Source organism: Vipera berus (assembly GCF_964194415.1).
Source record: "Vipera berus genome assembly, chromosome: Z".
Lineage (NCBI taxonomy): Eukaryota > Metazoa > Chordata > Lepidosauria > Squamata > Viperidae > Vipera > Vipera berus.
Genome location: NC_138205.1, coordinates 113,532,378 through 113,543,306, shown reverse-complemented (window position 1 = coordinate 113,543,306; position 10,929 = coordinate 113,532,378). Strand labels below are relative to the sequence as shown.

Below are 10,929 nucleotides of genomic sequence, written 5' to 3'. Positions count from 1 at the left end.
AGGGGCCTATGGAGCTGCGGCCGGGAACAACGCCCAGAGTATCAGGGAGGAATCTGTTTGGGTGGCTGAACCACCAAAGCCGACGCCAGTTAATGAATCCCTCCACCTTGCCTTCTGCCCACTCTCAACCATCCTTGCCCACTCTCTCCCCACAGGACATGACGGGCCTGGGTGCAAGCCACGGTGGCAGAGTGGCTTGGCCTTACACCTGCAACCCCATAGAGGTGGGAGCTCTATGGGGTATGCTTCACCCAGAGTACGTTCTGGACCACCTCCGGAAGCAGAGTCACAACCCATCGTGAGAGGATGAGGAGTGGCCTGCTTCTGGGGTTCGCCCGGCCAAGTGGCAGTGGCAGGGGACGGTCCAGAAACCCACCTACCCGGCTCGACCCTCCTGCAATTTCACCATCCAGGGGACTGCCTTCCCGGAACCCCTTGTGACTATGCTCCTTCAATACTCCAGCACAGTACTGCACGCCCTCAGGGGTTCCCCCCTCTCCTGGGTGCGACCCGCCTGCACTACATCCAATCTCGATGACGGGCCCGACCACTGGGCCTCTGAGAGATGGCCGGGCAGGGTCAGGGGCCTCCAGCATAAGCCCAACAAGAGGCCCCTGATTAAGTTCTTAGTTAAGTTTTTTGTGGGGTTAGGGAGGGGGGTGGGAGAAGATTATGGTTGCTCGGGAAAGGCACGCCTTCCAGCCACCATAACGCAGGCCAGGCCTACGACCATTCGCGACGGTGTAAATCGAGGACCAGTCGCTGATAATACCCAGTGGCGTACGGACAAACAGCCCATTCCCAGGATGGTGGGGAACGGCAGAAGGTGCACAAACAGAGGGCCGTATCGTCACCGGGAGTGTCATCTCCGCTCTGTACAAGCGGTGAGACGCTCCGACCCTCTGTACTTCCCCGGAGGACCCGGGAGCGAAGGTGTGCAGCCTCCTATGCTAAGGCTGGTCTACCTGAATGCCAGGTCCGTAGCTAACAAAGCTCACCTCGTTCGTGACCTAGTGGAGAGCGAGCATGCGGACCTGGCTTGCATCACGGAAACTTGGCTGGGCCCAGAGGGTGGTGTCCCTCTGGTTGACCTCTGCCCGCCAGGTTTCCAGGTACTGCACCAGCCTCGGACCCATGGGAGGGGCGGGGGAGTGGCAGTTATCATCAGGGAATCCCTTAGCCCGCGAGAGACCACCGTCCCTCAGATGGTCGGGTGTGAGTCTCTCCTACTGAGATACGGCCCGGGGGCGCAGTTGGGCCTGCTGCTGGCGTACCTACCTCCTAATCGTGCAGCGGCGGCCCTGCCCGAGCTACTCGATGTCCTCTCAGGGTTGGTGGTTGAATTCCCAAAACTCATGGTCTTGGGCGACTTTAACCTACCGTCCCTGGGAGGATCGTCCGAACTGGCTCGGGAGTTCATGGCTTCCATGGCGGCCATGGACCTGTCGCAAATAATTTCTGGACCGACTCATGAGAGAGGCCACACCCCAGACTTGGTGTTCTTGTCTGGACGGTGGCGTGATGATATCGGTGGGGGTGCCACAACTGTTACGCCCCTGTCATGGACCGATCACCACCTCCTGCGGCTAGACTTCCCCTTTGCCACCCCCCACCGTGGGTGCACGGTGCCAGCCAGATGGTACCGCCCTAGGCGCCTAATGGACCCTGATAGGTTCCAGGCAGCGCTTGGGGACGCACATGCACTCCCTGCTCACAGCTCGGCGGATGCCTTAGTGGAAGCCTGGGAAAAGGCAGCCACGGAGGCTCTGGACCGAGTTGTACCCTTGCGGCCTCTGACCCGGCGCAGATCCCAGCGAGCCCCATGGTTCACCGCGGAGCTCCGGGAGATGAAGCGCCGGAGACGGGGCCTAGAGAGCTGTTGGAGATCCAGTCGATTCGAATCCGACCGATTGCGATTAAGAATCCTCACCAGGTCTTATCTCGCTGCGATAAGGGTGGCAAAATCCAACTACTTTTCCACCCTCATCGCGTCCGCAGATAATCGCCCGGCTGCCTTGTTCAGGGTGACTCGCTCCCTACTGAACCAAGAGGTGAGGGAGGAACCCTTGCAGGGTCGAGCCGAGGAATTCGGTCAATATCTGCTGGATAAAATTGCTCGGATTCGAACCGGCCTGGACTCCAACTGGGCTGAGCTGGAAGAACAAGACATGGACAGTCTTGTCGACGTCATCTGGGAGGAATTTGATCCTGTGACTCCTAAGGAAGTGGACAGGATTATGAGGAGGTTGAGCTCCTCCACATGCTTACTGGACCCGTGCCCTTCCTGGCTGGCTTATGCAGCTCGAGAGGGGACACGAGGCTGGTTCCTGGCGGTCATCTCTGCTTCTCTGAGTGAGGGTCACTTCCCCACCGCCTTGAAGGAGGCGGTGGTGAGACCTCTCCTCAAGAAGCCCACCTTGGACCCATCCTCTTTGAATAACTTTCGTCCAGTCTCCAATCTTCGCTTCCTTGCGAAGGTTGTTGAGAGCGTGGTGGCGCACCAACTTCCTCAGATCCTGGATGAAGCGGTTTATCTAGACCCGTACCAATCGGGCTTCAGGCCGGGCTACAGCACGGAGACGGCATTGGTCGCTCTGATGAATGATCTCTGGAGAGCCCGGGACAGGGGCCATTCCTCTGTCCTAGTCTTATTAGACCTCTCGGCGGCTTTCGATACCATTGACCATGGTATCTTGCTGCAACGCCTCAGGGGACTGGGAGTGGGAGGCACGGTTCTGCGGTGGTTCTCCTCCTTTCTCCAGGGTCGCTCGCAGTCGGTGCTGGCAGGGGGACAGAGGTCGACCCCGAGGCCTCTCGCTTGCGGAGTCCCCCAGGGGTCGGTCCTCTCGCCTCTCCTGTTCAACATCTACATGAAACCGCTGGGTGAGATCATTCGCAGCTTTGGAGTAGGGTACCATCAGTATGCTGATGACACCCAGCTTTTCATCTCAACTCCAAACAACATCAGTGATGCCCTCGACGTGATGTCCCGCTGCCTGAAAGCGGTCCGGGAATGGATGGGGAGGAACAGGCTTCAACTGAACCCGGACAAGACTGAATGGCTGTACGTACCGGCAAGCCAGGATACTCAGAACATCCCATCCCTTAACATCGGGGACAAGTTACTACCCCCTGTTGATAGGGCCCGCAACCTGGGTGTCCTCCTAGACTCGCAGCTCTCCCTGGAAGATCACATAGGAGCGGTGACCAAGGGGGCCTTCTCCCGGGTTCGACTAGTTCGCCAACTACGGCCTTATCTGGACCTGGATGCCTTACGTACAGTCACCCATGCCCTTGTGACCTCTCGCCTAGACTACTGTAACGCTCTCTACATGGGGCTGCCCTTGAGATCCACTCGGAAGCTTCAACTGGTGCAAAGTGCAGCGGCACGGACACTCTTGGGAGCCTCCCGATACTCCCATATCACACCTCTCCTCCGTGCGCTGCACTGGCTTCCGGTTGCCTTCCGTGTGAAGTTCAAGGTGCTAACAATGACATACAAAGCCCTACATGGCATGGGTCCGGACTACCTACGGGAGCACCTTCTGCCAATGTCTGCACCCCACCGTCCTGTGCGCTCCCACAGAGAGGGCCTCCTCAGGGTGCCACCGCTCAAGGAATGTCGGCTGGTGGCCCCCAGGGGGAGGGCATTCTCAGTGGGTGCGCCAGCACTCTGGAACTGCTTGCCAACCGAAATCCGGATGGCCCCCGACCTCCGCACCTTCCGGCGCGACTTAAAAACTTACCTGTTCCAGCAGTCCGGCCTGGCCTGATAGCTCTAATTGGGGTCCCAGTTTGTTTTTACTATTGTTTTTCACTATTGTTCAATCTGTATACCTACCTTACTCTGTACACCGCCCCGAGTCCCTCGGGAGAAGGGCGGTTTATAAAAACAAATATATATATATATATATATATATATATATATATATATATATATATATATATATATATATATATATATATATATATATATATATATATATATATATATATATATATATATATATATATATATATATATATATACACACACACACACACATATACATATACATATATCAAAAAACAACAACAACCCAACAACAGCCATATAATATGAAGGCAAAACATGGCAACTGAGGATAACTCCTCAACAGCTGTCAACAAAACCTCACAGGCCCCACTAATCTCCTGACTCCTATGCCTGGGAGAACAATTAGGTTTTGAGCACTTTCCTTAATGCTAGCAAAATTGAGCTAAGCTAATTATGGGTAATGAGAGGTTCCAAAGGGCAGGTGCTATGACAGAAAAGGCACACTTCCTTGTGACACCAGATATCATTCTTTAATCACTGGGACCTGCAGGACACCTCTTCTGCCAGGTCCAATGGAGCAAGTAGAGGAAACAGAGAGACCTGGTCCCTCAAGTATGCAATAAGTTGTATAACAACCAGCTTTCATCTGGAAGATAACCTCCTAAACATATTTTTATCATTATATTATTTCCATATAGTTTAAGATATTTCCTCTATGTTTATTAAATTTATGCATGTTTAAAACTTTATATCATGCATGAAGTCACTTATAGCAGAATTTACCTCATTCTTAATGAACTTACCTCAGATTCTTAATGTTATGAAAGTGGGATATTAATCACTTGGAAAATATTTTGTTGTAATATAGGTCATATTTCAAGCAGCATTTCAGTTCAGGCTTGTAGTTTAATAACCTACAGCAAACCTAGATAATTTACTTACAAACTTCACTTTAATTCCATTTTTGAAAGTACAAATTACAATTAATTAGAAGTAATTATTTACAAATTGTAAGACCCAGTTTGGTGTGTTGCTTAAGGTATCATGCTAGAAATTGGGAGTCGGTGACTTCTAACCCCATCTTGGGCACAAAGCCAGCTAGATGACTTTCTTACCCGTTGAATGAGTCAGTGGCAAACCACTTCTGAAAAACTTTGTCAAGAAAACTGCAGGGACTTGTCCAGCAGTTTTTGAGATTCTGACACAATTAAACAGAATAAAAAAATTCTAGAATTAGTTTTTGCTGTAGTTAAGGTACTGGCCTAGAAACTAGAAGACTAGAATTCTCTTTTTGCTGTAGTTAAGGTACTGGCCTAGAAACTAGGAGACTAGAATTCTAGTCCTACCTTAGGCATGAAAGCCTAGGTGACTGGGCCAGTCATTCTCAGCCCAACCCACCTGACAGGATTGTTATTGTAGAGAAAATAGGAGGAGAAAGCAGTATTAGGCATGTTTCCAATCTTGAGTTATTTATAAAAAATAATAAAAGAAGGATTTTTAAAAATCTAATAGATAAATAAAAACAGGTGATTATATATTTTTCTGTTACAGCATCCAGTGTAAAAAACAGACTGAATATTTTCCTAAGCTCACAGTTCACAAAAAGATCATGAGAACACATTTCTCCCTTTTCCTTCTTTTTTGAAAAGTGACCATAAAATATAGCCCACAGAATTATGTGTTTTAATTTTTTTTCTTCTTCACCATTTTAAACCCAGGTAGTTTTAAGCAAACTGCTTAGTTATCCTGCCAAACTCTTGTGCTATTGCAAATATTAATTGTGACAAAGAGCTCACTATGTTGTGACATGCAGCCTTTTATCCCTTCTATTAACCTAATTGTGATTAACATAAACCCTGGAGAGAATATTGTGTCATTATGGCTAATTTTGTCTCTCTTCAAAAGACACTATCACCTTGAACTCCTATGGGGAAAAGTATCAAAATTTAATGAATTTCATCTCAAAATGAAAGCAAACATACAGTATACTATATTTTTCCAAGATCTAACCATTTAAGAATCATATATAAAAATACCAGGTATGCATTTCTTCTACCATTTATTTATTTATGAAAATGTATATGGCTACCCAACTCAGTCTCAATGACTCTGTTTACTTACAAAAATAAAAACTCAATATGAAAACAACAAAAAAGCAATAACTTTCCAATTCCCAATAATCGGTCTTCCAGGCTCCCTCCCCCATTCTGGGACTCCTTGGTTGATTGGCAAAACCAAATCTTTGGGGCCTTGCAAAAGAGTGGAGGCCATTTTTATCTCTGCAGGGATGATATAGAGAGGGAGCCACCACAAAGGAGGCCCTTCTTCTTGGTCCTGCTAGATAAACTTCCTTAGGAGAGAGGACCCATAGATTCCCTACCTTCCCACTCTGAAGGTCCAGTAGAAAACAGTCTGTCAAATAACCTGGTCCCAAGCCACATAGGGCTTTGAAGATGACAACTAGCACTTTGAACTGGACCCTCAGCAAATTGGCAGCCAATAGGAAAGATGACACATGTGCATATCTAGATCTGCACAAAACCATGTATTTATTGTGGTATAAGATTTTGGATTCAAAAGCCACTTCTTTGAGAACCTAAAATGTGATATTTACCTGAAAGAGGTTTATGCTAATGTGTGTACAATACAGTTACAAAAGCATTAATAGCATTAGCACAGGACCCCAACATCATGACCTTAAATCAGTACAAAGGACTTGCCATACTTCTATTTGAGAATTGCATAAAAATATCACAAAATCAAATGCTCATTTTGAAATTTATAGTATTTTTCCTTCAACAATGTGAGGCTTTTGCTTGTCAGGAAATGAATGAACCTTTATTATCAAAGTACAACATGTATACAGTGATATTGGCTGAGCCTCCCTTCGTGCCCCCACCACCACAACTCACTGTGACAACAAAACCTACCATCTTGTTACACCATGTGAGCTAATTGCACAACACACCGGCCTTGCAAGTCAATCCCAGAGAAATTAACCTGTTCTTCTTTGGTCTCACTGCAAATTGACTCATTATACACAAGAAGTGTGAAGAATGTTTTACCTTAAAGTCCTCCTCCTGCTCTGGAGTAATCTTGGAGTTTTATACGTAAACAAATTCTCTTTGTCAAAATCTGAAACAGAGTGGTGGAAAAAGTTATCCACCAATACACAATCTGATGGTAAGGAAAAAAATCTTAAATAATTAATGGCATTTTGAGCCTTAAATAGCAATTAACCTGAAATGATCTAAGTGTTCATATTTCAAAGCAGACAACATTGGGCAGAGTGTAGGGATAAAAGAAAGCAGAAACTTATGAAGTATGATCTAGAATTTAAAAATGCTTCCAAATCTTATTTCACCTATGTTTGGTCTGTACAAATCTATCATATACATTAACTATTTGTAGAATGTGTATGTGTATTAAATCATACTTCTTTATAGAAGGGACGCCTCCTACATTGTACTTCCATGAAAATAATCATAATCATTCATAATCCCCAATAATCATCTATTTGATAAATAAGCAGATATTAATAACTAGCAATTTGCTAGTATTTCTTAACACAAACAATTTGTTAGGGATAGCTTTAAGAAGTAAAAATCGCCACAAAGAGAGATTACCAGACTGCATATCTGTTAAAAGCCCTTTCCATAGACTCCAGTGTCTATACTAACTTCAAAATGATCCCAGACTATCTTGTAGAGTGTCTAGGACAATAATAAATACATAGATTTGCCTGAGCCCTGATAAAATCTCTTATGAAGAGATATTTTTAAGAATGCAAGGTGCAAATAAAACTGTCAGAAGAGATTATATGAAAACGTATGGAAGAAAAATTGCACAGACTTTTTCAGCAATAACCCATGACATGGCTGAATCCCCAGAATGGTGCCATGTGATCACCATTTTGCGTCCATATTTGCCATTTATGCCACTCATGTAATATGTACTAGAATATTGCATTGCATTGCTGAATTGTTTTTACAAACCAGCAGAGCAAATCAATCCTCATTTTCTATCTTTATCAATTTCCATGATTCTCAACTAAAAGATAGCAAGTAATCAATAAAATGTTATCTGTTCACCAGAAGAGAAATCATTGGGATAACCAGAAACCATTTTATTTCCTGTGTACTGTAAGAGGTTTCAAGTTTTTCTCATTACTCCATAACAAAGAAAACAAGCATTAAATTAAGGATTATATATTATATTACATATTATATAGTTATGACTTTGTTTGAAAATCATGGTTTTTGAATTTACACTAACAGTGAAACGATCATATCTTCTCAACCTTTTTTTTCTACCACAGTTCCATAATATTGCATGCATGAGATAATTTTAAGTTGCCTTTAACTACACAGTGGTGTCTCCCTATTTCGATACCTTCTAACAGTAGCCTGAAGTATACAATATGTGTTTACCTTACCTTAGAGGGAAGTCATACAACAGGCAACAATTAGAGTTAGGTGCCAGTTCAAGGATGGCGACTAACAATCCATCTTGGCAGAAGGGAAAGGCCTCAGGATCCCCTCAAAAATCATGTTAAAACTATTTACTTGGTACTGCAGCTGTTAATAACATTGTGTCTGGTTAAATTAGAACCAGGCACGCATAACATTTTAAATTGTATATAACTCAATACAAGTTCTGGAATGTAACGCTGTCCACCATGAAAGTCTCAACATAGAACACACAGAGAAGGATGAAGAAAAGTTATGAAAAAGAAAAGGTCTAGGTGATTATTCTGGCACACTATTACCCATGAAATACCAAGCCATACTAGAATGGTTAAACCCATAATTTGGTGTATGCTTTCCAGACCAAATTCCACAATATTTTAATTTGCTATAATCTCAAAACATTCCATAAGTAAAATTTTTCATGATAATGTAGCACTTTTGATAGCATATCTTTTAAAAAAATCTCATCCTCCCCCCATTTAATCCCTTTCATTTAAATGACATAAATGTGGTGAATGAAGTTTAATGCTCCACAGGTTTAACTGCTAATCCAAAAAGCAAGTCGAGTATTTTTTCCATTGCAGCAGTATAATTTATCATTCACATACAGATATTAAAACTGTATTAATTAAACTCACTGGCAAGCAACTTTTACATATTTGCAAAGTTTATTAAAGCTTTTTATATGGTTTCTTACTTCCAAGTTTAAGCTCTTCACTCTTACAATCCCTTTTTTAAAAAATATTTTTAAGTCAGCACCAGAGCCTTCCCTTATTATAAGCATGTCTAGAAGACATGAACAGTATCGTAATAGAGCTTTAAAAATACCTTGGCATCAGCAAGGACTTAATTTAACTGCTAGCTAAGCTAATTACATGATTAATACAATCTGATTTTTTTTCTTAAAAAGACAATCCTTTGAAGGAGCAGTAAGATGAAGTGCTAAATGAGTTCTGTTGCTATTAGGGTGGGGGGAGAGAAGGGATACCTTGATAAAACAATTTGTTTACATTTAGAAAGCATATAAATGACAATGAATTGCATTATTTTTGATGTGGATATAATTCTTACCTTCCTGTTCCAAATATCTGACATTTTGCAAACAGCTGGATATCCAAGGCTTTTGAAACATGGATGCAGAAAGCAAAGACACTTAGCAAAGGAGGAAACCACGAAAACAGCTAATTCTTAGACAACCCTATCTTACCCCAAGCAGGCCTATCTTAGCAATGTTGTGTAGAGATTGTGCATAGCCCAGGTCTGAAGCTGCGAGGCTGTTACGTCCCTGGGAGTGCAGTAAATGCATAGTAATAGACTGGAAAACTGGAACAGCTCAAAACAGTAATCATATTTCAAGCAAAAAATTAAGCACCTGAATGGTAAAACAAATTGGATAATCATGACTAGACTGGTAATATCACAGATTTTCCAAAGTGCTAGTTAACTGGATGTTTATATTCCAGAATTTTTAAAACGTATACAATTCTTTTCCTAAGAAAAAAGAAAAATCTTTTCCATATTTTTATGCATCTTAACTGTGAATATGATTGCATGCACACACACACACACACACACGTGTGTATGTGTGTGTGTGTGTGTGTGTGTGTGTGTGTGTGTGTGTGTGTGTACGCACGCCTTCAGGCCAATATTGACTTCTGGTAACTGCAAGGATTAGTCCTGGCAGTTTTCTTGGCAAGATTTTGGAACTGGTTTGTCATCAATTGTCCCATAGTGATAACTTAAACAGAAAACTTTAACAACCAATTATTCCACTCTGGAAAGATTTGTGCTGGTATTCATATTCATTATGCCAAAGATATGTCTCACAAGAGAACATGCTACTAGCAAAAAAATATTTTAAAAGTTTAAATTTATGGGCATGCGAATAAAGCAACTTATGATTGAAAGTGTAGGATAAAAGCTAAACAACTTCTAAGAGCCATCCATCTGCAAAATAGTTTACATTCCAGATACATGGCATTAAGAATGCAGCTGCAAAAACTGGAAGACAAAATTAATCTGATTTGTGACTTCATTTTAATCTTAATATTATAAGCTGCTTTTAAGCAGTTAAATCTTACACTTCCTTTTAAAAAAAGTTTCTTCTCAAGACAAGTGAATGTTTTATGTATTTTACATTTAAGATTTGACTCAAATTCAGATACTTTTTTTCATGAAATATGGCTCTCCTTGCAGCAATTGAAAAGCAGAAGGCATGTGTATCTCATTCCCATCATCTTGAATTAATTTTGTAGGAGACAGACCCTCAAAACCACAAGAAATAAAGCTTAGGGTTCCAAGTGTTTAGGCCAGACTCTTCCTGGCCCTTTGAAATATATCAAGCGCACAACTCCCAAGTCAGAATTCTCCATTTTCCATTTGAAGTGAAAAGTGGTTCACATTCCCAAAAAACTGGGGAACAAATTCAACTACTTAAACAGTTCAAAAAGTGGCGGTAGGCTTTTCCTTTTATTTAAACTGCTCCACAGCAAGCTTTAATTGGTTGATTATAGAGAGAGGCTATAGCGTAAAGGTAGATATTGGCCTGAAAATCTGGCATACATGTAGCTTTACATGTAGCTCTTCCTCCAAAAATCCCAATGAACTATAATTAAAGCCACAGATAATAATTGTAATAGATACTGAATACAACTATTGTTTTCT

At 42.8% G+C, this 10,929-nt stretch overlaps 1 protein-coding gene across 12 annotated transcripts in view; it reads right to left on the bottom strand.

Annotated features, from left to right (window-relative positions):
* The window catches only part of SVIL (supervillin), a 180,487-nt gene that overhangs the window by 85,386 nt on the left and 84,172 nt on the right, over positions 1-10,929 (bottom strand). For all 12 annotated transcript variants that reach the window (XM_081345238.1, XM_081345230.1, XM_081345235.1 and 9 more), the window contains one exon: positions 6,862-6,931. Coding sequence is in view for 10 of the 12 variants with exons in the window: in XM_081345230.1 (XP_081201356.1) it covers positions 6,862-6,931 (70 nt within the window). In the remaining 2 variants the exon portion in view is untranslated. The remainder of the gene's footprint in view (positions 1-6,861; positions 6,932-10,929) is intronic.